The following is a 27632-nucleotide window of genomic DNA, read 5'->3' as shown; positions in this document are numbered from 1 at the left end:
TGTAATTCTGCAGCCTTTTGATGGGTCTATAATGAAGTTTGACTTCACCGTTTTAGTAATTCTCAGCTTTAATTGCTTACTTATATTAATAGTCATTTTTTTTCAAACCTAATAGTTTGAATTTATTCTGTAGCACAAAGAACATTAACAGAACAAGGGCATGGGTTCAGGATACAGGACTGGGTCGGAGTAGCCTGTTTCTTATTTATTCTAGCGTATGTTTCAGTCTTGAGGCAGCAGCTTTGAGGTGTAATCATCTTTTGTATGTATTCCCAGAAGACTTCCATTAATGAGTTCCCTGGGATCATACACTGAATTTAATTTCCTGCTTTACAAATGCTTCAGCAGATGTTCATATAATAGATCTCTGTTTGATGGAGGATGTCTGTTACTTGGATCAGAGTAAAAAAACCACTTATATAGAGCATCTTTCAAAAATATTGATTATACTGTGTCAGAATCATGACCCTTTATGTGGACTTATCCAGCTATGGTATGTAGCTATTAGGCACTTTTCCCAGCCTGAATTGAGGTAGGTAAAAGTGGTTATATGTCTAGAAGTATCTGTTTCCATATATCTTTGATTATAGGCTCCGGATAGATGGAGTTTCCCTTTGGATTGGTATACGTAAAGTACTTAGCACGGGATTGTATTCACTATGTGCTTAAAATAGTATTAAGTAATGGTAACCATCTTTTTGACGGCTGGACTATGAGGTGCAGTTGCTGAGATGTTTATAAACCCAGGAGTCTCTTAGGCCCACTGAGTAGTAGTCGCATTCAGACAGAGCCTCTTCTCTTGGCTCCATCTGAATTCTGGACGTTGTTTTTTTATAAGATGGGGTCTAAAGTTTCTTAAGAAGACTTATTACTATATGAAATCATGATTTAAATTGCAACCTGATATAGGAGAGTTAATTTATTAACTAAAGGAATCTTAGTTCAGCTTTGGTACTACTATTAAAGAATAGCCTCAAGAAAAGCATATTGGTTACTTATGTTAAAGTTACATGCCATGTTATTTGTTGAACCACTGCTTATTAAATTTTTAAAATTCTCTTAATATTTCATAAAAGCCCATAATTATGTCTTAGTCAAACTACTGTGTCATAGGTTTTTCACTCCCATTATTTTTTCCACTAATTAAAGTTTGTTTCCTTTTCTTTATAAGAAGGAAAAATATTCAGATAGAGCCTTTTAAAAATAGGTCCTAAAATGTGTGTCCTAAAATGCCTGAGTCTTAGTGAAATTGCACTTAAAACTGTAAATTTAAGACTTATTGCCTAAGAACCATCACCTGCCTTTTCCTTTCTTGGAGAATTAGGCATATACAACAGGGATTTTCATGAACATGCCGAATTGTAAATCTTAAATACATTGCTTCTGTCTCATAAGTCTGCCCTGACTTTTTGTTGTTGTATTTTGGTTTATAATAAGAAATATATATTTGGTCTTTGTCCCTGGTCCTGGCCCATAGCTCCTAAAACCCTTGGAATTTCCTGAGATGAGAGCCAAAGGTTGCTTTTTGTTATTTTAATGAAGTGACTTTGGGGAAATTCCTTGATAATCTGAGGCTGGGGGCTGGTTGCCAGGGGAGCCAGCCCTGTGATTAAGGGTTGGAACTTTCAGTCCAGGGGCTGGAGATTGACTTCAGTCACCAGTGGTCAGTGATTTACCCAATCCTGACGAGGTTTGGAGAACTTACAGGTTGGTGAACACATGGAGATTTGGGGAGGGTGGCCTGCCTAGAGGGCACGGAGGCTCCATACCCTTCCCACATACCTTGCCTTATGCATCTCTTTCATCTGGCTGTTCCTGAATCATATCCTTTTATAATAAATCCAGTAATTTAGTAAGTAAAACATTTCTGAGTCCTGTAAGCTGATCTAGGAAATTAATTGAACCCGAGGAGGAGGTCGTGGGAACCTCTGATCTACAGCCAGTTGGTCAGAAGCCCAGGTGACAACCTGGACTTGCAATTGGTGTTTGAAGTTGGGGGCCGTCTTGTAGGACCTGTGAGATCTGATGATACCAGTATTGAATTGAATTTTAGGCCACCCAGCTGGTGTCGGAGAATTGCTTGGTGGTGTGTTAACAACACATGGGAATTGTCAGAATCAGAGGTGTTAATCTTTTTATATTTTCACTAATTATTTAACATATCTGGGGTAGAGTTCTCTGAATTTACATATGTATGATATTATATTTTTCTTCTGTTACTTAGAACTTATATTCCTTTTTTCTTAGTAGCAATGGTAGTTTTTTCTTATTCTGTAGAATTCATATTTCCTATCTAAGTTTCAAACATTTTTTTTTAAACATATTTTTAAAAGACCACTTAAAATAACAGCTTTCAAATTGTTAATTATGTTTCATACCCTTAGGTTTGCACAGTTTTTCCTGTGCCCCTTGTTTGATGAGAGTTGCAAAGACAGAGAGGTAAATGCAGTTGATTCAGAACATGAGAAGAATGTGATGAACGATGCTTGGAGACTCTTTCAGTTGGAGAAAGCTACAGGGAATCCCAAACACCCCTTCAGCAAATTTGGAACAGGTTTGTCAGCTGCGGCTCTAATGCATCCATTCTCCTTGACCTCATTTAAACCATGGCCCATTTGCCCTTTGCCCAGTATTGTATTTTACAGTTCAGGATAGAAGACTGCAGAACTCCTTGTTCCTACCTACCCTGTTCATAAACTCAGAGTCTGGAGCTGATAAATGGTTGTTATATCATTGTTACTCCTTGGTATTTCTTAAACCATGCCCCTACACATATGTTACCTGGCAGGTCCCTATGTAGGCACCTATATTTGTGATTCGTGACCTAAGAAGAGGTTAAAGCTTAGGTATGTGAGCTTCATGGAGAAGGTGATAGTTTATTGAGAAGAAGAGTGACCAAATAGGAAGCAAGTTTGTTGGATAACAAGGTGATAGAATTGAATTTAGATTTTAGAAGTAGTAAGAATGAAGTGGTAATAATCCCTTTAACAGATGAGTAACATTTTGGCTAGTAGTTCAAAAAGAAGGATGTCAACAGGAGTTGGGCCCTTGGCATTGGATATTTTTTTTAATTGAGGTGTAGTTGATGTACAATATTATGTAATTTTCAGGTGTACAACAGAGTGATTCTGGCATTGGACTTTGTACGTAATACATGGAATGATATTCTCAAAATTGTAGTAACAGTGACCTAAGCAGTTATTTAGCCCTCTAGAGGTTACTCTGGCCATCCCATACAAATAGGGGTCTGACTGTTTAAGGAACAGAGCAGTTAGAGCTGTGAATATATATATTTTTTAAATATTTATTTATTTATTTGGCTGCATCGGGTCTTAGCTGTAGCATGTGGGATCTTTTAGTTGTGGCATGCGGGATCTTTAGTTGCGGCATGCAGGATCTTTTAGTTGCAGCATGCAAACTCTTAGTTGCGGTATGTGGGATCTAGTTCACTGACCAGGGAGGGATTGAACCCGGGCCGCCTGCATTGGGAGCTTGGAGTCTTAGCCACTGGACCACCAGGGAAGTCCCTGTGAGTAGATATTAACCAGCATTTCAAAGGGAGGAGATAATAGATCTCTTTATTCTGAATAAATAGAATGCTCATTTCAAGGCTTGTTGAACCCCCCTGCTCCCATCACCTCCACCTCTACTATCTACAGGTAGATGCATAGCATCTGCTCCGGGCATGACTATAGAAGACACACAAGGTCCCTGCTCTCAGTGTGCTACAACATCCTGGTAGGAGATTAGAAGTGGAGATAACAGGGAGTAGAATAAAATAAATGTAGAGATTCTTGATTTTACAATTGTACCCTTTTCCTTTATTCAGTTTTTCATTAAAAAGTACATTTAATTTAAATATTTAAATGATACAAAAGTTTTTTTTTTTAAAGCAAAAACAAAATGTTGCCCTTTTCTTCATCTACTCTTGCCATTACCACTTCACCAGATGTAATCATTGTTAAAGGTTGCTGTGGGGGCTTCCCTGGTGGCTCAGTGGTTGAGAGCCCACCTGCCGATGCAGGGGACACGGGTTCGTGCCCAGTCTGGGAAGATTCCCACATGCCGCGGAGTGGCTGGGCCCGTGAGCCATGGCCGCTGAGCCTGCGCGTCCGGAGCCTGTGCTCTGCAACTGGAGAGGCCACAACAGTGAGAGGCCCACGTACCGCAAAAAAAAAAAAAAAAAAAAAAAAAAAAAAGGTTGCTGTGATTTTAAAATACTGCTTTGGGGATTATGAAATAGCATAAAAATAATAGATTGTTTAGTGTACTTAAAATTTATGATTATCACATAAGTTAATTTGGGGGACTTTTTAAAAAAGACTATAAAGACAGCTTTCTTTCAGTTTGGATACCATTCTAATATATCTAGCAGCAGCCAGGGAATTAGCATAGCTTTATAGAAATAGGAGTTTCTAAAAATTGTAATTAGAAGCAGTGACACTGTATTCGTTAGACTTATAATATTTGGCACCCTGTGACAGCATCATTGCTAAGGTGAATATTGTGGTCTCTAAAATGTCTATGTAATGATTAATTATCTGAAAAGTGGCTTTCGTAGAGGACATCAGCATACATGGTATATCAAGAGGGACTGAGTTTTAAAAACCAAATTTCAAAATCACTACATCCAAGTGAGTTGTTGTCCTTTAAATAGTTCCTTTGGCAGGTTAGATACCTCCACCAACAATGCTGCTATTGTGCAGAACGCGTTAGAGCTCCTCTTTGGGAGTTGCCTTCTTTTAAATAGTTTCACTGGTGCTAAATCACAATCAGCATAATCAGGAAGCAGGCACAGATCTTCCAGAAATAAATCCAGTGAATAAGGTGAGCAGTATTACCTCTGGTCACAAACAAGAAACAATCTTAAAATGTCCTAGAAGAAGGTTTCGGGAGTGATGGGCCAAGAAAAGCATTGAATGAGGTCAGTTACATAGAGGTGGAGTTTAAGAGCATATTTCTTTTTTAACCACTGACAAGGCTAGGCAGTTAGCAAAATATGAGGTAATGTAAACAGCTAAGAGGTGAGTTTGCCAGACTCAGTACAGAAGTACAGAAAATGTGATATAAGTAATGCAAATACCAAGTTACCTACTGATTTTAGAAATATAAACTAACATTGAACTTTTTGGAGTAGAGGTTCTGTCGATTGTTAAGGTCACAGACAAGTTTGAAAGTATGATGAAAGCTGTATCCCCTTATCTTAGAAATTACCCACGTATAAAATTTTGCAAAAGTTACTCTTGCAGAAGAATCCTTGTCAGAAATTCATACTTAATTTACTTCTATTATTTTTTAGTAACTTCAGATGTTTCTGTGAATGTGGGCCATTTTGTCCATCAAGGGATTATGATTTATTATTTTAACATTAATATTTAAAATATTAAAATATTATTTTAATAATATTATTATTATTTAATATCAGGAAAAGCTGGGTATTTTTAAATGAACAAAAACCAAGCATTGTGTTCTGTATTTTTAAGACAACCTTACAATACAATGTTAGTCCTTAACAGTACTTTTTCTTTATACAACCCACAGTAAGAAGCATATTTTACTCAGAGCACATGTATGCATGTTTGTGTAAGCAACTGAAACAAAAGTTTTACCAAACAATATCTTTCTTATATTTTCAGATGTAGTCTGGTACCCTCTGTTATATTCTGTTTCTTTTAAAAAAAATTCTGGTCTGCCAATACATTAAATTTATTTCATCACAATCGAGTGGGTCCCAACCTACAGTTTAAGTAATTCAGAGTGATAGGCAGTCATTTCATAGGCAGTGATAGGCCCAGGAAAAGCATTTGATAAAACTCCTTCACGAACAAAACAACAAAAAAGCACTCATTCATGAACAAAACAACAAAAAACTCTTGAGTTGATAACAACCTATGCCAGACATCATGATTAATCTTGAAGTTTCAAAGGGATTTCTGTTGAAAGGCAAAAACAAAACAAGAATACCCTCTAATCACTTTTTTGTCCAGTTTTCGTAGGTACTAGTCATTGCAGGAAGTTAAGGGAAAAAACCGTGATAAGTAAGAGGTTGAAAGGAAGCAAAAGGAAACTTTCCTTATTTTCATATGATATGATTGCATAAAAAATTCAAGAACTCTTCAGATCAGTCATTAAAAATAAGATTATTGGGCTTCCCTGGTGGCGCAGTGGTTGAGAGTCCACCTGCCAATGCAGGGGACGCGGGTTCGTGCCCCGGGCTGGGAAGATCCCACATGCTGTGGAGCGGCTGGGCCCGTGAGCCATGGCCGCTGGGCCTGCGCGTCCAGAGCTTGTGCTCCGCGACGGGAGAGGCCACAGCAGTGAGAGGCCCGCGTACCGCCAAAATAAATAAATACATAAATAAATAATAAGATTATTCACCAGCGTTGCCAAAAGAAGAGAAACACTAACATTGTATTCTTGTATCAATAGTAATCAATTAGAAAAATGCTACAGGAAAAATTATTTCATTTACAATATAAAAATAGCTATAAGGTATTTAGAAATAACTCTAACAGAAGAGCAAGAAATATATAATGGATATAAAAGAATGCCTGAGTAGGGCTTCCCTGGTGGTGCAGTGGTTAAGAATCCGCCTGCCAATGCAGGGGACACAGGTTCGAGCCCTTGTCCAGGAGCATCCCACATGCCGTGGAGCAACTAAGCCCATGTGCCACAACTACTCAGCCTGCATTCTAGAGCCTGCGAGCCACAGCTACTGAGCCCACGTGCCACAACAACTGAGGCCTGCGCGCCTAGAGCCTGTGCTCCACAACAAGAGAAGCCACCTCAATGAGAAGCCCGCACACCACAACGAAGAGTAGCCCCCGCTCGCCACAACTAGAGAAAAGCCCACACACAGTAACAAAGACCCGATGCAGCCAAAAATAAATAAATTAAATAAATTTAAAAAAGAAAACTTGAGTAAACAGGAAGATAAACCATGTCCATGAATGGGTAAATTCAACATTACACAGTTATTTCACCCCGAATTTATCTAAATTCAGTGTAGCGCCATTTGAAAGCCCTAGAAGTTTTTATTTTATAGTCTTATAATCTGCTTATAAAATTAATAAGAAAGAGTAAAGGGCCAAGAATAGCTAAGATAATTTTGAAGAACAACAAAGAAGGCACTACTTCTACCAGATATCAAAATTTTAGTTGTTACAGTAGTGGAACTGGTGCAAGGATACCTGAAGATAACAGTAGAATAGATTATAGACCCTAGAAGCATATCCACAAGTGTATGGAAACTTGACATAAGACAGAGGTACATTACAAATTAGTAAGTAAAGGATGGACCTTTCAGTAACTGGTGCAGTGGCAATTAATTATCTATGTAGAAATAAGTAAAATTAAATCTCATCTCACACCATGCACAAAAATAAATTCCAGGCTGATTGGACCTAATTATAGAAAGAAAACTTTATACAACTTTTAGAAGAAAATATACGAGAATTTTTAAGAATCTTAAGATAGGAAAAGCGTTCTCAAGCACACATAGCACAAACCATATTTTTAGAGGTAAAGATAAACCATAGATTTAAAGATAAATTTGACTTCATTAAAACTTAAGATTTCTGTTCAACAGAAACACAAAAACAAAAGACAAGCACGTACCCAGTGAAGATACTTGCAAAGCATATAGCAGATAAGAACTTCTATAAGTAAATAAGTAAAAGATAAAACAGCTCACTAGAGAAATAGGCAAAGGCTGTTTTGAGTCATTTACTTTGTTTGAAAGTCATTTTTGTAGATATTATTTGCTAAATCTGTCTCCACACACACGTCTTCATTGACTCCATGTGTGATCCTCCTAGCCTCAGACTTCAGCCAGGAATCCCACCTCCCACTAGCATATTCCTACGTGATGTAAAGTTTTGTCCTCTGAAGGTGGGCTGTGCTGAGGTTGCATCTTTGCTGTACCACTGAATGGCTGAGAGAGACTCTGGGCCAGTTTCTTAGCTTCTGTAAGCCTCAGTTTCCTCCCATGTCAGGTTGGTGTGAGGATTAAAAGAGGTTGTGCATGTGAAGTGGTTAGCCAAAAGTCTGGCCATAAAGGTGCTCAGTAAATGATAGTAGCCTCCGTAATAATATAATAGAGGATCAGTAGCTGTGAAAGACAGCAAAACTTTGAAAAGGTCTTTGCCATGAAGTTGTGAGGGGCAGCCAGGGCTGCTTGAGGAGTCAGTGGGTTTGATGAACTGACTGTTGGGCAGTGTTATTAGAGAAGTGTTGTTCTCCTGTTCTGTTTTCAGGCTGAACCAGTGGTTGGTGACCACATTCCCTTTGCCCCTTCATTTATCACTTACACATGCCTTTAGTTTTAGTTCCATAGTTCCTGATAAATTATATGTCTTTTCTCTGCCCTGTTGCCTTTAAAAATTTTTTTCTCTGCGTCTCCATGGAATAAAAGCAGAAGCACTTGAATTTTTAAAAGTAGTTTGGAACAGGAAAGGGAAAACTTAGTTCTGGTTATTCTTTAGTGATCTGTTTCTCTAATCATAACCCCACAGACACTGTGGGAGCAACTGGGTTTAGTCAGCTGAGAAGGAAATAAAAGAAGGAAGTCAGGATGTGGGTGAGGGAAACAAAACAAGCACTCCTTGATAGAATGAAAGGCAAAGTGGGAGAGTGCCTGGAAATAGAGGGTGGAGCTGTATTTAGATATGGGTGATGTTTTTCTTTCTTAATTGTTATGTGACAGTTATGTTTTGTAGTACGTACCACAGGATCATAAGAATCTGAATAGGGTGTTATAAGTGCGCTCAGATTATCTCTCTTTCTCTCTCAGTTGACAAGTAATTTTTTAAAGGTCCTCTACATGTAAAGTGCATTAAAAAATGCAAAGAAGTATAATCAGTGTCTTTGCACTCAAGATGTTTCTGATTTAGTCGGAGAGGCAAGTTAAACCCAAGATTTCACTGGAGTATAATCTCAGATTTGATTTTCCAGGATCATAATCTCTTCTCTCTTTTTTTCCTCCTTGCTAATTTTTACTGAGTGCTGTACTAAGCACTTTGCCTGGATTATTTAACTCAGTTCTCACAATATCCCCAGTAGGTGTGTGCTCTTATTATTTCTGTCTTATAGATGAGTGAACTAAGACTTCAGAGAAGGTAATTAAATTGCTTAGGGTCACTCAGCTTTTTGAATGCTGGAGCCAGGTCTGGTGCTTTAAACTACTATTCTACCTGCTTTAGATTTGCCTAGAATTAAATTCTCCAGGATCTCAGAGGAGATGCAAATTGAATTTTCATGAAGGTTGGGTAGGATTTTCTTAAGTAGAGGAAGAGCCACTCAAGAAGAAAAGGAACAATATTTATTGTATGAGTATTAAGTGCCACACACCGGGTAGGTGTTTTACCTAATATGATTTCACTTAACTTAAACCACAATACTGAAATTTTCATCATCCCATTTGACAGATGCCAAAAGTAATACTGACAGAATAATTAGACCAAAGTTTCATAGCCTTGTGGGGAATACAGGGAGGAGGGAGAGAGGGAGGGTGGTAGCAGAAGTGTCTGTGTAGGTTATGGGATTCAATATCAAATCAGTCTGAACTCTTAAGCCTGTGTTCTTTGTGATAATGTTAGGTTGACCCCCAAAACCATGACAAGAAGCAAAGACCAAGGAGTGAGCCCTTGGCTGTTATTGGCCATACATAATAAAGGATGCTTTTGTAGGAAGGAGTAGGAAAATGGATTAGGACCAAAAAAAATATTGTGAAATATGAACCAGAAGGTAGTTGAACATCTCTTGACCCTGGAATGATGATAATGACACAAAAAATTAGACCCCAATAAAAATTAATCATTTACTTTTTTCTCCCTTTCCTCCCTCCATGCCTTCCTCTTCTTAACTGAAGAATTCAAAATGTACGAAAGTAGACAATACTATAACGAACCCAGTGTATACATCACTTTGCCCCTGGCCAGTCCTGTCTGATCTGCATTCCCAGTCACCCCCTCGTATTATTTTGAAAAGATCCCAGACATCATATCATTTTACTCACATATATTTCAATATATGTCTCTAAAGGTAATGACTTTTAAAAAACATGGTAAAAGTACCATTATCATTAATATCATCAACTATGCAGGTAGTGTTCAAATTTCTAGTTGTCTCATAAAAGTCACAATTTTTTTTTCTTTTTAATTTATCTGTATTTGTTACAACTTTTAAAGCAGAATGTGACTTGAGCACTATGTTTCCATTCACAAAACTTGCTCTGAGTCACTTTTCAAACAGCTTTACAACATGCCTAGATAGGCTTATAATTCTGCTACTCTCAACAACACTTTTCTGTGGAAAACAAGCCCTATGTATGGACAGTGACTCCCATCAAGTTGGTTTTGGTTCAGTTGAACATACTAATTCCTAGGGACCTTTAATTTTTAAAGGTTTATTTGAATAAAGATCCACATAAGTGTCAAATGTTAGTGATTAGTGTGTCTTTTAAATTTTCAGTCTCTACAGGTTCATTCTTCATCTCTCTCCTCTGCTCCCTCCCTTTGACCCTCTGGAATTTATTTATTGAAGAATCAGGATATTTATTGTGTAGAACTTTTCACAGCCTAGCTTTTGCTGATTGCCTTCCCAACAGTGTAGTTTAACATATTCCCCTGTCTTCTGTATTTCCACACATTGGCAGTTGGATATAGAGGCTTGATCAGATTCATGTTTGTCTTTTTTGGGGGAGGGCTTCATAGTTGGTGATGTATTCTTTCATCAGGGGCGTATAATGTCTAGTTTTCTGTTTATGATGTTGCAACCATCCTCAATGCATCATCTCTCTAATTCTAATTCTATTGTTTTTTCTCATATTGATTTGCTTGAATACTACTATAAAAAGAAAATCTCTTTTTCTACTTTTGCCTACCCAGTGGTAGAATTTTTTTTTTTTTTTTTTTTTTTGTGGTACGCGGGCCTCTCACTGTTGTGGCCTCTCCCGTTGCGGAGCACAGGCTCCGGATGCGCAGGCTCAGCAGCCATGGCTCACGGGCCCAGCCGCTCCGCGGCATATGGGATCCTCCCAGACCGGGGCACGAACCCGTATCCCCTGCATCGGCAGGCGGACTCTCAACCACTGCGCCACCAGGGAGGCCCTAGTGGTACAATTATTATAGGAAAGGCAAGACAAATGTTTGATTCATTCCCTTTATTTACCAGTTTTTAAAATATTGAGTTGGTTCCCTAGCATCCTTGAATGATGACTAATTTGTTTTTTTTAGTATCATAATAAACTCATAGATATAAAAATATTTGATATGTTTCAGCCCGCTTAGTCATTTATTATTCTCCAAATTTTCCCCTGGCTTTTGTTAGTATCTTTTTTTTTTTCCTTGCTAGGAAATGTGTCTATGGAAAACTAGAAATTTACAGAAAACTACAAGTGCACAGGTGCTTTATTATGGCATTTAAGAGGCTTTCACTTCAAGTCCCCTTTTCTTTTGTAACTCCCATCTTGTACTTACATGTACTTACCCAGCTGCAGGAGAATTGTCCTTTTTAATTTTTTAGGAAAATTTATGTACCTCCAAAGGCTTTGGTCTCTTCCGGGATTTTTAGAAGATTGCTATAGCAAGAAGAAAGAGCTTAAAAAGAAAAAAGAGGTTATAATAACTGTAGATATATTAACCTAACCTTCAGAATCTCAGGTTTTCAGAGAACAATTAAGAGTTTCATGGTTATAACTATCAAATGACTTTTCCCTGAGAACCTTATGAGACATACAGTTGGAGTCAGCTTTGATTTCTAAAACACATTTCTAAAACTTCAAACTCAGTCCTTTCCACAGAGTATAAGAAATATTTGGCTGGCTTTAGAATTTTCCAGGAAAATACATTCTATTTACTTGAAAATCAGCACTCATATACATTAGTACTGAGTTTGTATGCTTTTTTAAAGAATTTATAGTTCTTATAATGAAAATATAAAATAAAATTTACTGAGCTTACAATTTACAAAACTGTCTTCATATCCGTTATCACTTTCCGTAAACTTCACAGCAGCCCAAGTTCCTATTAAGTAATTATTGTCTGACAGATGCTATGCTGAGCCTTAACACAGATTATTCATTTAATCCTCATGGCAATCTTGTGAGGTTGGTTCTCTTATTATTCTTATTTACCAATAAGGAAACTGGGGCTTAGAGAAGTTAAGACACTTGTCTCGACAGCTAGTAAATGAAGGGGTCAGGGATTGTCCCTTGCTTTTAACAATTGGGCATGTACCCATATTACCCCCATTTTACAGATAAAATAAATGACCCCTTGGAGATATTTGTAGACTTTTCCAAGGTTGCTTAATTAGTCGATGATGGAGTCAGGATGGGAAACCCTGAATCTCCCAACTGCCAAGCCAGTGCTCTCTCCTGGCAGGCCCAGAGCAGAAGGTCCCAGCGGGTCAGCAACCCTGACATCCTCAAGCCTCTGCTGGAGCTCACTCTTACGGTGAGAGAGCCAGAAAGGTAGGATTCAAGATGTTTGTAGCAGCATTTTAATTTGGTATAAATGACCCAGCTGAATTAGTGTTAAATTAGGACAGTATATGTCTAGAGACTGAACTGGTACTTGTTATCCCAGCCATATTCACACTGTTCTCCACATATGGATTCTTAGGTAGAGGAAAGTCATCTGGACCATTTACTGAGCTTTCTTCCCTACTTTGGTGGAACGGTTTCTGTGCTGTACTCAGAAGCCAGGAATCCCTCCTACAATTCAAATCATAACAGAAGTAGATACTGCTTATTGCCTATTTTCTGCTGTACATCAAGTATTATATTAAATTCTGTAACATTTTTACAGATTTTTAATTTGTCATAAAAGAGATCAGTATAAAAGCATTTGCCAGATCATTCTTTACACACTATTTAAAGAAACAGAACATTACTAATACAGTTGGAGCATCTGTTGTACACTTCTCCAATTGCATTTTTCTCCCTGCTCCCGAGAGATAACCACTATGTTAAGTTTGGTGATTGTCACTGCCATGCTTTTTTTTTTTTAATAAAACATTGCTAAGTCATGCATTTATTTCTAAGCAATATGTTGTATAGTTTTTTTAGTTTTATAAAAATGGTATTTTATTGTGAGTAATCTCTACCACTTGTATTTTTTCATTCACTGGTATATTTGTAAGGATTATCCACATTAGAAAGTGTGTCTCTGATAAGTTTTTTTAATATATTAATTAATTTATTTATTTATGGCTGCATTGGGTCTTCGTTGCTGCACGCAGGCTTTCTTTAGTTGCATCGAGCGGAGGCTACTCTTCGTTGTGGTGTGTGGGCTTCTCATTGCAGTGTCTTCTCTTGTTGCGGAGCACAGGCTCCAGGCACGTGGACTTCAGTAGTTGTGGCACGCGGGCTCAGTAGTTGTGGCATGCAGGCTGTAGAGCGCAGGCTCAGTAGTTGTGGCTCACGGGCTTAGTTGCTCCGTGGCATGTGGGATCTTCCTGGACCAGGGCTCAAACCCATGTCCCCTGCATTGGCAGGCAGATTCTTAACCACTGCAACACCAGGGAAACCCCCTCTGATAAGTTTTTTATTTTTATTTTTTGCTGCTATCTGAAAAATTTATTGAATGCATGTACTATTCTTTATCCATTTTCCTGTTGACGAAACACTGCTGCTATAAGCATTCTTATACGTGTTTCCTTGTACACAGTTCTCTAGGGTTCTAGGAGTGGAACTCTGGGAGTGGAATTGCTGTATATTAGGATATGTTCATCTTTTAGGTTAAACAGATATTGCCAAGTTGTTTCCTGTAGTGGTTGATCCAGTTCGCACTCCCTCATGCCGCGTCTCAGTTCTCATTTCACCATCACCACAACACTTGGTGTCTTCAGGTTTTCTATTCTATTTATTGGTTGTTAAATATTAGTCTTATGCTTTTTTACATCTTTTTTCTTTTTTTAATTTGGTGTTATATAAGTCTACCAATGTCAGGACAGCAGATTGAGCTTAAGAGAAGTAGGGTGACTTGTTCAAGGTCATGCAGCCAGAAGACATTTGACCCTGGATTTGATGATAGCTCTGCCAACACCAAAGCCAGTGCTTGTTCCTCTGCACCTCCCTACCTGGGGATGATGGCACTGATAGTAACAGAGTCTACTCAGTAATTTAAGGACTAATTATGGAATTCTGTGCAGTATGTCCTGCTTTTCCTTCTATTTCCTCAACTAACTTTCTTGAGAACTTCCACTATAGCGAGCCTTCTTGTTTTTAAAAAACTTTTTTAAAAAAGTGTTATAGGGCTTCCCTGGTGGCGCAGTGGTTGGGAGTCCGCCTGCCGATGCAGGGGACACGGGTTCGTGCCCCGGTCCGGGAAGATCCCACATGCCGCGGAGCGGCTGGGCCCGTGAGCCATGGCCGCTGAGCCTGCGCGTCCGGAGCCTGTGCTCCGCAACGGGAGAGGCCACAACAGTGAGAGGCCCGCGTACCGCAAAAAAAAAAAAAAAAAAAAAAAAAAAAAGTGTTATAAAAGGGCTAATAAACTTAATAACAAGCCTGACTCTTTGGCCCATTTTTACCTAATATTCATGTTTTTTCTGCCATTGTATTAAGAGCTGGCTATCCTGACCCCAAGAGAGTAATAGTGGAGAACATTTTCCTCTTTCTGATTCAGGAGCTTCTAAGGATACAGGACTGCCATTCTGGGCTGTGTTCCCAAACAGACCACGGTTTCCTTGTGTCATCATATATTAGAAAGCCTAAAAGCATCTAGGTCGCAAATAAATGAATATGTGGAGTCACAGAATGGTATCTATTTGTGGCTAAAAGCCACTTTGCAGAACAAAAGTGATTGGGCCTCTGTTTAGAAGTTTGGCCAGAGATACAGAATCACTAGATTTTTGTACCTTAGGTAGGTCAGGTTGCTGTTGACAGAGTGGCTCCTTTGGCTCGTTTTTCTTTTAACTTTTTGTTGAAATATAATAAATATACTGAAAAGTGTGTGTGGCTCTGATAAGTTGTTGTTTTTACTTTGCTGCTATTTGAAGAATCAGTTGAATGAATATACTGCTATTATTTATGTACAACTCACTGAATTTTCAAAACCTCAGTACACCACGGACCCAGCACCCAGTCAAGAAACAGATTACCGGCACCTCTTTCTGCCCCTTTGTAGTCACTATCCACCCACCAAAGGATAACCTCTGTTCTGACTTTTCATGACTCAGATCTTAGTTTAGCCTGTTTTTATGCTTTATATAAATGAAATGATGCAGTGTATACTCTTCTGTGTCTGTCTGGTTTCTCTTGTTCAACCATAAAGTTGTGAAATTCCTCCATGCTGTTGCATATGAACAGTGGATTCTTCGTTTTTTTGTGTGGTATACTATTCTGTTGTGGTCCTCTGGATCTTTCTACTCTAGCATTGTCAGTATTTTGCCAGTGATACATGTCTTAGTGTATTTAGGGTATGTTCTTGCTTTATCTCTGTGTTTTTAAATGAACCTAAAGATAAAGGGTAAGGATTAGAATGGTAAGATATTCAGATACATTAAAGTCAAAGCAGAATGAGCTAGACCTAGTCAAACTGAAAGAATTTTTTAAGTTCTAGATGGAGGCCATGATCTTGGTTTTTGTATACTTTGATTTGAGATTTTTTTTTTAACCAGAATATTGACCAGATTATGAATAGTCATATCACACTTAGACTGAAAATCTGATTTCTATCTAACACTATCACATTTATAGTCTGTTGAAATAAAACATAATTTCTCCAAACTTGGGTGTCCCAGTGTGTGGATCTTGATGCACATATTGTAGGACTCTGAGCTTGGCAGTATAAATGAGTAAGGAAGCTGTAAGGACTAGTCTCTCTGGAACTGAGGCTTTTTATAACCTTCATTTAGTAGGAAAGGGAGGTAGCATCAATACTCAAGCTTTACCTTAATATGAGAGAACTTCAAACCATTACCCAGCAAAAAGCTTTTTTTTTTTCTTTTCCTTTTTTTTTTTCTGAGGAGTTAGGCCTCTCGATACTTTTTAGATCACCTGGATTCCTCAAGTAGAATGAGGGGGTATTTTAGGACCCCTAGCAGAGCAGATCTGGTGTTGAACTGGATCTTTAGTGAAACTGAGAGGACTGATAAAGAACCTGGAGACTTGATTAGCAGGCTATGCTAGTGAATATGAGTACATTTGGTTGCTTTTCAACTAGAGAAAGGTTAATGAGTACTTGCTGGGCTGTTTCTCGCACACTCCACTAGATCTGTTGATTGAAGCATTCTGGGGCATGAATCTTGGCTCAGAATCTTTAGCTCTACGTGGCTAAAGACTGGGTCTGAGAACGCCATCTGGTGGCTCTCTCTAGATACCCAGTTTAGTGAAGGGGACTCTCCCAATGCCGGTTCATCAGCCATTATAACAACCCAAGGGGAAAAAACACATCAAGAATATGTTCTGCCATAGTTTCATCTATGCAGGTGAAAAAGAGTAGCCCATTGAATAGTATAAGCAGGAACAATAATAAAAGTTATTATACTAGATCTTAGGGTATTTCTAGTCAAGGTGCCATATTTAGAGAGATACCAATCGTTGAAATTCCACCTCCCAGCCTTTAAATGGCAAGATCTTTATTAGAAATGTACTACTTAGAGAGTTTGACTATTTGCTTTTGACATGCATATTTTATCCTAATTGAATTAGTTATTAAATTTCATAAGATCTCATAGTGGTACGCTATGTACATTGCTTGAGACTTACAAAAATAGCATTGCATCCTATTTTTACCCGTGTAGATCAAATTCATGAGAATTCACATCACAAATTTAATGCTTCAGCCAAGAATAGTACATTTCTTTCCACAAGTAACTTGGCAAGTTCCGTAAAGATCCCTCAGTGACTATGTTCAATTAATTACAGAGCACCTAGGGAACTGGAAGTTAAAGTAAGTGTGAATGGAGGCCATGTGGATCTCATTTTGTCTTATAAGTGCTCATAATACCTACTCTCTCTCAGGAATTTTAAGAAGTATAATTTTTATAAGGCACTTTAAGCTCTTGAGGGAAAACTCTCTATAGATTAAAATGTTACTAGTTTGTACTATACTATCCTATTTATCCAGGTTATGGTCAAACATATTTGACTAATCATTATATGTGTTTGTTTGGACTCTATTTTTTAAGTTTAGCTTATAGCAATGTCAGTAATAATTGCAAGACTTTAAAATTCGCATATTTTGCTTTTTCTTGGAAATGTTTTTCCTTCCTTTCAGGTAACAAATATACTCTAGAGACTAGACCAAACCAAGAAGGCATTGATGTAAGACAAGAGCTACTGAAATTCCATTCTACTTATTATTCATCCAACTTAATGGCTATTTGTGTTTTAGGTCGAGGTAAGAATCCTTAAAATTTTTTCATGGTGTTGGATAATCTTAGTTTTCTACTTTGGCTTTTTCAAAGTATTGAAAGAAGGATATAAGACACTTCCTTTTATCTGTTCAGAGGCTTTTGAAAGTGATCTTGTTGGAGAATATGTAGAGGGGAATTTTGTTTCTAACTCACTGTGTTCTAAAAAGAAGCTTAGGTGATTTTAAATGGAGACCTGAAGAAAATATAAATTAATAGCAAGGAAAGGAAGTATAAAGGACAGGATTGAGAGATTTGACCTTATAAAATTCAAAAAAACTAAAAAAAATTAAAAGACAGATGATTATAAACTAGTAAAGTATTAGAAAGCAACAAAGTTTGATATTGTTTCCTCTATTAAATTACCATAATTTTTGTTTGGGTTTTGTTTTAACTAATACCCATTATGAGGAGAGGTGCTCTTTTGTATTTGTGGTGTATACAATTTCTGCAATTCCTCCACACTTTCTGGAGGACAGTTTAGCAAGATGCATCACCCTAAAAAGTACATTTTTACTTCTAGAAGTGCAGTCTAAGGAAATAATCAGAGCTGTTCAAACAGGAGATGTACGAGGATGTTTCAGTGTAGTATTTATTAGTGAAAAGTTAGATGCAAGCTAAATGTTCATTAACAGAAGATTGGTTAAATAGTGATGTTATAGGTATATGATAGAGCATCTTATAGAAAATAGCATCCCTTCTCCCACCTCCTCTCCTCTCACCTGCTTTATTTTTCTTTAAAACATTTATCACCACCTGAAATATTAAATATTCATTATTGTTGTCTGCTGTACCAGAATGTAAGTTACTTGAGAATAGAAACTGTTTTGTTCACTGCTTTGTCTGGTTTAGTGCTTGACACATCATAAGTACTCGGTAAGTAAATATTGAATGAATAAATAGTTTCATGACAGTGTTTTCATAACTTGGGAAAATATTCTTATTGTATTAAATAGAAAACAAAAGCGCTCTATAAAAGCACTGTGTGCTCTCTGATCCCATTTGGGGATTGCTAAAAAATTCTAATTGACATAAATGGGAGACATAAGACAAAGTAGAAAAACATACCAGAAATTTAATAATGTGGTATAGTAGTTAAGAACTCATGCTCTAGAGTCTGAGAGCTTGGGTTTGAATTCCTAATACACCACCTGCCCAGTATATAGTGGCTATGAGCTAACAAAGTTACTTCAGTTCTCTGCACTTCAGTTTTTGCATTTGTAGAATGGAGGTGGTACCTCATACCTGTTATGAGGTTTAATAGAGATAATGCAGAAAAAGTGCATAGTGCCTGGCAACACAGTAAATGCTCCATAAATGGTAGCTACTTTCAGCATTCCATAATCATGAGCTTATGGGCGACTTTTGTTTTCTTCTTTTGTTTTTGTTTTTGTTTTTTTGCTTTTGTTTTTCAAAGTATTCTGCTATTGACAAATGTTACTTTTGTGGGTAGAAAATAAACAACTATATATATTTTAACTTGATAATAGGAACAAGGATATAAAATGTGTCCAAGGAGTAAGGCTAATAAAAAGTGTATGTTATAATCCTGTGTGCTTTCTAAAGGTAGGTAGATCTATAGAGTGTTAAAAAATATCACTTGGTATTTAGAGCCTAGTCCTGGGCGTAGGTTTCTAAGCTGTGTTTTTGTCCATGTCATCTTGAGATAAAACACATGATTTCAGTAAGCACTTATTAGGCAAGTAATAATGACAACAGATGACACATACGTAAGCCCTGCCCTCAGTGTTCTTGGTTTAGTGGAAATGACAGAATAAGCATCTGTAAGATACAAAGAGTTTCTTTGTTCCAGTTCCCTCTCCCAGTGTGACTGACCTCCTGTGCTCAGCTCAGTGGATTTGATGACATGTCTGGGAGAAGTGTCCTTACAGTACAGTGGTGTGTGGAGGAAACAGGATCTCTTAAAGGATTAATAGATAATCCGCTCCTTCTTCTAGGAGGAGGGGAGAGGAAGAGTAACCATGTGGAAGGATCTCTGTCACAAAGGGACAAAAAAGTTTTTCTCTCTTCTCCCACGGGGTCCTCCCTCTAGTTGTGGCAGCACCAATTACCTGGACACTTGAGAAATAGGTAACTGTCAAGTAGAGACCCTAGGATTGCCAAGTCCTGGTAATGTAAAGATGAATGGGACTCAGTTCCCTGATCTCTGGTAGCTCACAGTGAAGATAGATGGTGCATTATTGTCCAGCTGCCTTACCTTTAAAAAGCTACATGGTGAATTTGTGCTTCTAAAAGGAAAGGCATACCCTAGTAGAACCTTGCTCTAAAGGGCCTCGCTGTCATCAGCACTTCAGGTTGACAAATCATTGTTGACTGCCCATCTTGTTTCCAGTTACGTGTCCCATCTGTGTGTCTCTTTATGTCTTTCTGTCAGTTGTCTCTGACATCTCTTGCTCCAAATACACCCAATTCATTCCCGAGTTCACTTGTCATATAACAAGCAGCCACGGGTTGGCCTTTTATTTGGCTCTGGACATTTTAGGGTCCTTCATACATGTCAAAAAAATCAAAGTAAAAATACGTATGTTTTATAAATAAAGTACACATGCCCACATTCATAGGCCTAAAAGAGAACTTCATACTATCTATAGGCAATTCTCATATAGTGATTAAGTGCTTTTTAGAGAGTTCATGGAAAAGTTCAAAATGGGTCCTAGAATATCAAGGGAAATTTCTTATTCGATTCAAATGCTTCCTGACAGTAACAAGTAATGAATGTTTATACCATTTATAAATAACCTGTTTTTGAGGAGGCAGAATCAAGGTGAGTGGTTATCTTGTTTATAAAAAGATAACCTTTTCCACTTTTTTCTTTTTAGAATAATAGTAATATGTGTGCACAGAAAAAAATTTATCCCATACAGAAAGATATAAAATGGAAATCATGTTCTTCTTTATCCCACCTTATGACCACTATGCCCTCTCCTCAAAGATAGTCACTTTATATCATCTTTTGTTATACTTCCAAAAGTAGAATTTTGTTAATATACTTGGATTTATGTGTGTCTGTTAAAAAATTAAATGAGATTATACTACATGGCACTGAAGTCTGTGGTTTTCACTTAATAGAGCTTTGAGATATTTTCATATCAGCACATACAGACCTCTCCCTCATTAATGGCTACATAATATTCCAGTATACAGACTTTTCATAACATGCACAAATTGATAGATGTTTAGGTCATTTTCAGTTTTTATTGTTGTTATAAATGGTGTTGCAGTGAACATCTCATACTTTTGCAAATACAACTGTCTATTAAAAATATAGATAGATGATAACATAGAAGAGCTTCACATAAGTGGCTATATAATCTTATCAACAATTACAAATCTTTGCATGAGTTTGACACACTATGGTACAGAATCATATAGTGTTATACCTTGAAGGGACTTGTGATCATCCTACCCAGCTTTCGTGTTTTATAGAACCTGGAGTGGTTAAACAGTTTGTCCAAATAGTCTCTTGACATAATTGGTTGGTGAAGTTGGGATTAGAATTGAACACCCAGGATTCTTCTCACCATTTTATACTATTCCCCCACAAAATCAATTACTTAAAAACTCTAATATTTGACTTTTAGCAATGGGTTTAGACTGTGTCTATTTATAAAGTTAATGTTATAATCTGTCAGCTAGTGGTTTCGTATGTGCCTTTTGGGAATCGTAGATAAAATAGTCAGTTTCCAAATGCCACTCATTATTCTATCATTGTTTCCAATATTTGTTTGAAATTTATTTATTTATTTATTTATTTATTTATTTATTATTAGTTTCTGCTTTATAACAAAGTGAATCAGTCATACATATACATCTGTTCCCACATCCCTTCCCTCATGCATCTCCCTCCCTCCCACCCACCCCATCCCACCCCTCCAGGCGGTCACAAAGCACCGAGCTGATCTCCCTGTGCTCTGCGGCTGCTTCCCACTATCTATCTACCTTACGTTTGGTAGTGTATATATGTCCATGCCTCTCTTTCGCTTTGTCACAGCTTACCCTTCCCCCTCCCCATATCCTCAAGTCCATTCTCAAGTAGGTCTGTGTCTTTATTCCTGTTTTACCCCTAGGTTCTTCATGACATTTTTTTTTTAATTCCATATATATGTGTTAGCATACAGTATTTGTCTTTCTCTTTCTGACTTACTTCACTCTGTATGACAGACTCTAGGTCTATCCACCTCATTACAAATAGCTCAGTTTCGTTTCTTTTTATGGCTGAGTAATATTCCATTGTATATATGTGCCACATCTTCTTTATCCATTCATCCGATGATGGACACTTAGGTTGTTTCCAGCTCCGGGCTATTGTGAATAGAGCTGCAATGAACATTTTGGTACATGTCTCTTTTTGAATTATGGTTTTCTCAGGGTATATGCCTAGTAGTGGGATTGCTGGGTCATATGGTAGTTCTATTTTTAGTTTTTTAAGGAACCTCCATACTGTTCTCCATAGTGGCTGTACCAATTCACATTCCCACCAGCAGTGCAAGAGTGTTCCCTTTTCTCCACACCCTCTCCAGCATTTATTGTTTCTAGATTTCTTGATGATGGCCATTCTGACTGGTGTGAGATGATATCTCATTGTAGTTTTGATTTGCATTTCTCTAATGATTAATGATGTTGAGCATTCTTTCATGTGTTTGTTGGCAGTCTGTATACCTTCTTTGGAGAAATGCCTATTTAAGTCTTCTGCCCATTTTTGGATTGGGTTGTTTGTTTTTTTGCTATTGAGCTGCATGAGCTGTTTATAAATTTTGGAGATTAATCATTTGTCAGTGGCTTCATTTGCAAATATTTTCTCCCATTCTGAGGGTTGTCTTTTGGTCTTGTTTATGGTTTCCTTTGCTGTGCAAAAGCTTTGAAGTTTCATTAGGTCCCATTTGTTTATCTTTGTTTTTAGTTCCATTTCTCTAGGATGTGGGTCCAAAAGGATCTTGCTGTGATTTATGTCATAGAGTGTTCTACCTATGTTTTCCTCTAAGAGTTTGATAGTTTCTGGCTTTACATTTAGGTCTTTAATCCATTTTGAGCTTATTTTTGTGTATGGTGTTAGGGAATGATCTAATCTCATACTTTTACATGTCCCTGTCCAGTTTTCCCAGCACCACTTATTGAAGAGGCTGTCCTTTCTCCACTGTACATTCCTGCCTCCTTTATCAAAGATAAGTTGGCCATATGTGCGTGGGTTTACCTCTGGGCTTTCTATCCTGATCCACTGATCTATCTTTCTGTTTTTATGCCAGTACCACACTGTCTTAATTACTGTAGCTTTGTAGTATAGTCTGAAGTCAGGGAGCCTGATTCCTCCAGCTCCGTTTTTCGTTCTCAAGATTGCTTTGGCTATTTGGGGTCTTTTGTTTTTCCAAACAAATTTTGAAATTTTTTGTTCTAGTTCTGTGAAAAATGCCAGTGGTAGTTTGATAGGGATTGCATTGAATCTGTAGATTGCTTTGGGTAGTAGAGTCATTTTCACAATATTGATTCTTCCAATCCAGGAGCATGGTATATCTCTCCATCTATTTGTATCATCTTTAATTTCTTTCATCAGTGTCTTATAATTTTCTGCATACAGGTCTTTTGTCTCCTTAGGTAGGTTTATTCCTAGATATTTTATTCTTTTTGTTGCAATGGTAAATGGGAGTGTTTTCTTGATTTCACTTTCAGATTTTTCATCATTAGTGTACAGGAATGCCAGAGATTTCTGTGCATTAATTTTGTATCCTGCTACTTTACCAAATTCATTGATTAGCTCTAGTAGTTTTTCGGTAGCATCTTTAGGATTCTCTATGTATAGTATCATGTCATCTGCAAACAGTGACAGCTTTACTTCTTCTTTTCCAATTTGGATTCCTTTTATTTCCTTTTCTTCCCTGATTGCTGTGGCTAAAACTTCCAAAACTATGTTGAATAAGAGTGGTGAGCGTGGGCAGCCTTGTCTTGTTCCTGATCTTAGTGGAAATGGTTTCAGTTTTTCACCATTGAGAACAATGTTGGCTGTGGGTTTCTCATATATGGCCTTTATTATGTTGAGGAAAGTTCCCTCTATGCCTACTTTCTGCAGGGTTTTTATCATAAATGGGTGTTGAATTTTGTCGAAAGCTTTCTCTCCATCTATTGAGATGATCGTATGGTTTTTCTCCTTCAACTTGTTAATATGGTGTATCACATTGATTGATTTGCGTATATTGAAGAATCCTTGCATTCCTGGAATAAACCCCACTTCATCATGGTGTATGATCCTTTTAATGTGCTGTTGGATTCTGTTTGCTAGTATTTTGTTGAGGATTTTTGCATCTATGTTCATCAGTGATATTGGCCTGTAGTTTTCTTTCTTTGTGACATCCTTGCCTGCTTTTGGTATCAAGGTGATGGTGGCCTCGTAGAATGAGTTTGGGAGTGTTCCTTCCCCTGATATTGTTTGGAAGAGTTTGAGAAGGATGGGTGTTAGCTCTTCTCTAAATGTTTGATAGAATTGGCCTGTGAAGCCATCTGGTCCTGGGCTTTTGTTTGATGGAAGATTTTTAATCACAGTTTCAATTTCAGTGCTTGTGATTGGTCTATTCATATTTTCTGTTTCTTCCTGAGTCAGTCTTGGTAGGTTGTGATTTTCTAAGAATTTGTCCATTTCTTCCAGGTTGTCCATTTTATTGGCATAGAGTTGCTTATAGTAATCTCTCATGATCTTTTGTATTTCTGCAGTGTCAGTTGTTACTTCTCCTTTTTTATTTCTAATTCTATTGATTTGAGTCTTCTCCCTTCTTTTCTTGATGAGTCTGGCTAATGGTTTGTCAATTTTATTTATCTTCTCAAAGAACCAGCTTTTAGTTTGGTTGATCTTTGCTATCGTTTCCTTCATTTCTTTTTCATTTATTTCTGATCTGATCTTTATGATTTCTTTCCTTCTGCTAACTTTGGGGTTTTTTTGTTCTTCTTTCTCTAATTGCTTTAGGTTCAGGGTCAGGTTGTTTACTCGAAATGCTTCCTGTTTCTTAAGGTGGGATTGTATTGCTATAAACTTCCCCCTTAGAACTGCTTTTGCTGCGTCCCATAGGTTTTGGGTCGTCGTGTCTCCATTGTCATTTGTTTCTAGGTATTTTTTAATTTCCTCTTTGATTTCTTCAGTGATCACTTCGTTATTGAGTAGTGTATTGTTTAGCCTCCATGTGTTTGTATTTTTTACAGATCTTTTCCTGTAATTGATGTCTAGTCTCATAGCATTGTGGTCGGAAAAGATACTTGATACAATTTCAATTTTCTTAAATTTACCAAGGCTTGATTTGTGACCCAAGATATGATCTATCCTGGAGAATGTTCTATGAGCACTTGAGAAAAATGTGTATTCTGTTGTTTTTGGATGGAATGTCCTATAAATATCAACTAAGTCCATCTTGTTTAATGTATCATTTAAAGCTTGTGTTTCCTTATTTATTTTCATTTTGGATGATCTGTCCATTGGTGAAAGTGGGGTGTTAAAGTCCCCTACTATGATTGTGTTACTGTCGATTTCCCCTTTTATGGGTGTTAGTATTTGCCTTATGTATTGAGGTGCTCCTATGTTGGGTGCATAAATATTTACAATTGTTATATCTTCTTCTTGGATCGATCCCTTTATCGTTATGTAGTGTCCTTCTTTGTCTCTTCTAATAGTCTTTATTTTAAAGTCTATTTTGTCTGATATAAGAATTGCTACTCCAGCTTTCTTTTGGTTTCCATTTGCATGGAATATCTTTTTCCATCCCCTTACTTTCAATCTGTATGTGTCTCTAGGTCTGAAGTGGGTCTCTTGTAGACAGCATATATATGGGTTTTGTTTTTGTATCCATTCAGCCAATCTGTGTCTTTTGGTGGGAGCATTTAGTCCATTTACATTTAAGGTAATTATTGATATGTATGTTCCTATTCCCATTTCCTTAATTGCTTTGGGTTCGTTATTGTAGGTATAGTCCTTCTGTTGTGTTTCTTGCCTAGAGAAGTTCCTTTAGCATTTGTTGTAAAGCTGGTTTGGTGGTGCTGAACTCTCTCAGCTTTTGCTTGTCTGTAAACGTTTTAATTTCTCCATCAAATCTGAATGAGATCCTTGCTGGGTAGAGTAATCTTGGTTGCAGGTTTCTCTCCTTCATCACTTTAATTATGTCCTGCCACTCCCTTCTGGCTTGTAGAGTTTCTGCTGAGAGATCAGCTGTTAACCTGATGGGGATTCCCTTGTGTGTTATTTGTTGTTTTTCCCTTGCTGCTTTTAACATGATTTCTTTGTGTTTAATTTTTGACAGTTTGATTAATATGTGTCTTGGCGTATTTCTCCTTGGATTTATTCTGTATGGGACTCTCTGTGCCTCCTGGACTTGATTAACTATTTCCTTTCCCATATTAGGGAAGTTTTCAACTATAATCTCTTCAAATATTTTCTCAGTCCCTTTCTTTTTCTCTTCTTCTTCTGGAACCCCTATAATTCGAATGTTGGTGCGTTTAATGTTGTCCCAGAGGTCTCTGAGACTGTCCTCTATTCTTTTCATTCTTTTTTCTTTATTTTGCTCTGCATCAGTTATTTCCACTATTTTATCTTCCACCTCACTTATCCGTTCTTCTGCCTCAGTTATTCTGCTATTGATCCCATCTAGAGTATTTTTCATTTCATTTATTGTGTTTTTAATCGATGCTTGATTCATCTTTAGTTTTTCTAGGTCCTTGTTAACTGTTTCTTGCATATTGTCTATTCTATTTCCAAGATTTTGGATCTTGGAAATAGAATCTTGGATCAGCTTTACTATCATTATTCTGAATTCTTTTTCAGGTAGACTGCCTATTACCTCTTCATTTGTTAGGTCTGGTAGGTTTTTATCTTGCTCCTTCACCTGCTGTGTGTTTTTCTGCTTTCTCATTTTGCTTATGTTACTGTGTTTGGGGTCTCCTTTTTGCAGGCTGCAGATTCGTAGTTCCCGTTGTTTTTGGTATCTGTCCCCCGTGGCTAAGGTTGTTTCAGTAGGTTGTGTAGGCTTCCTGGTGGGGGGGACTAATGCCTGTGTTCTGGTGGTTGAGGCTCGATCTTGTCTTTCTGGTGGACAGGTCCACGTGTGGTGGTGTGTTTTGGGGTGCCTGTGGCCTTATTATGTTTTTAGGTAGCCTCTCTGCTAATGGGTGGGGTTGTGTTCCTGCCTTGCTAGTTGCTTGGCATAGGGTGACCAGCACTGTAGCTTGCTGGTCGTTGACTGAAGCTGGGTGCTGGTGTTGAGATGGAGATCCCTGGGAGATTTTCGCTGCTTGATATTATGTGGAGCTGGAAGGTCTCTTGTGGACCCGTGTCCTGAAGTTGGCTCTCCCACTTCAGAGGCACAGCACTGACTCCTGGCTGCAGCACCAAGAGCCTTTCATCCACCCGGCTCAGAATAACAGTGAGAAAAAGTAGAAAGAAAGAATTAGTAGAAGAAAGAAAGAGAGAGGGAAAGAAAGGAAGAAGGGAAGAAAGGAAGGAAGGAAGAAAGAAAGAAGGGAGGGAGGGAGGAATGATGGAAAGAAAGAAGGAAAGAAAGGAGGGAGGGAGGAATGAAAGCAAAAGGAAGAGTGAATGGAAGAAGGGAGGGAGGGAGGGAGGAAGGAAAGAAAGAAAGAAAGACAGGAGGGAGGGAGGGAGGAAGGAAAGAAAAAGAAAGTGGAAAGAAGAAGGGTGGGAGGGAGGGAGGGAGGAAAGAAAAAGAAAGAAGGAAAGGAGGAGCGGAGGGAGGGAGGGAGGAAGGGAAGGTAGGAAAAAAAGAAAGAGCAGGTAAAAAATAGAATAAAGTATGAAATATAGTAGCGTTATTAAAATTAAAAAGTAATTATTGAAAAAAAACACGGACCGATAGAACCCTGGGACATATGGTGGAAGCAAAGCTATACAGAGAGAATCTTACACAGAAGATTACACATACACATTCACAAAAAGAGAGCAGGGGGAAAAATAAAAAATCTTGCTCTCGAAGTCTACCTCCTCAATTTGGGATAATTCATTGTAAAAAGAGGAAAAGGGCGAGAAGTCTGAAATCTTGCTAAGTCCACCTCCTTAATTTGGGATAATTCGTTGTAAAAAGAGGAAAAAGGGGGGGAAAGTCTTAAATCTTGTCCTCAAAGTCCACTTCCTCAATTTGGGATGATTCGCTGTCCATTCATGCACTCCACAGACGCAGGGCACATCAAATGGACCGTGGAGCTTTAATCCGCTGCCTCCGAGGCTGCACAGAGAGATTTCCCTGTCTCTGCTCTCACAACTCCCGGGT

The 27632-nt window shown here is 37.8% G+C and overlaps 1 protein-coding gene across 1 annotated transcript in view; it reads left to right on the top strand.

The window, feature by feature from the left end:
- IDE (insulin degrading enzyme) overlaps positions 1-27632 on the top strand; it is a gene marked incomplete at both ends in the record, with an annotated part of 119723 nt that overhangs the window by 43048 nt on the left and 49043 nt on the right. The window contains 2 exons of the mRNA XM_079711840.1: positions 2385-2554; positions 17226-17348. Coding sequence (XP_079567966.1) covers positions 2385-2554; positions 17226-17348 — 293 coding nt within the window. The remainder of the gene's footprint in view (positions 1-2384; positions 2555-17225; positions 17349-27632) is intronic.

This window comes from Hyperoodon ampullatus, assembly GCF_949752795.1.
Source record: "Hyperoodon ampullatus genome assembly, chromosome: 1".
In the NCBI taxonomy this organism is placed as follows: Eukaryota; Metazoa; Chordata; class Mammalia; order Artiodactyla; family Ziphiidae; genus Hyperoodon; species Hyperoodon ampullatus.
This window is presented reverse-complemented; position numbering and strand designations above follow the sequence as displayed.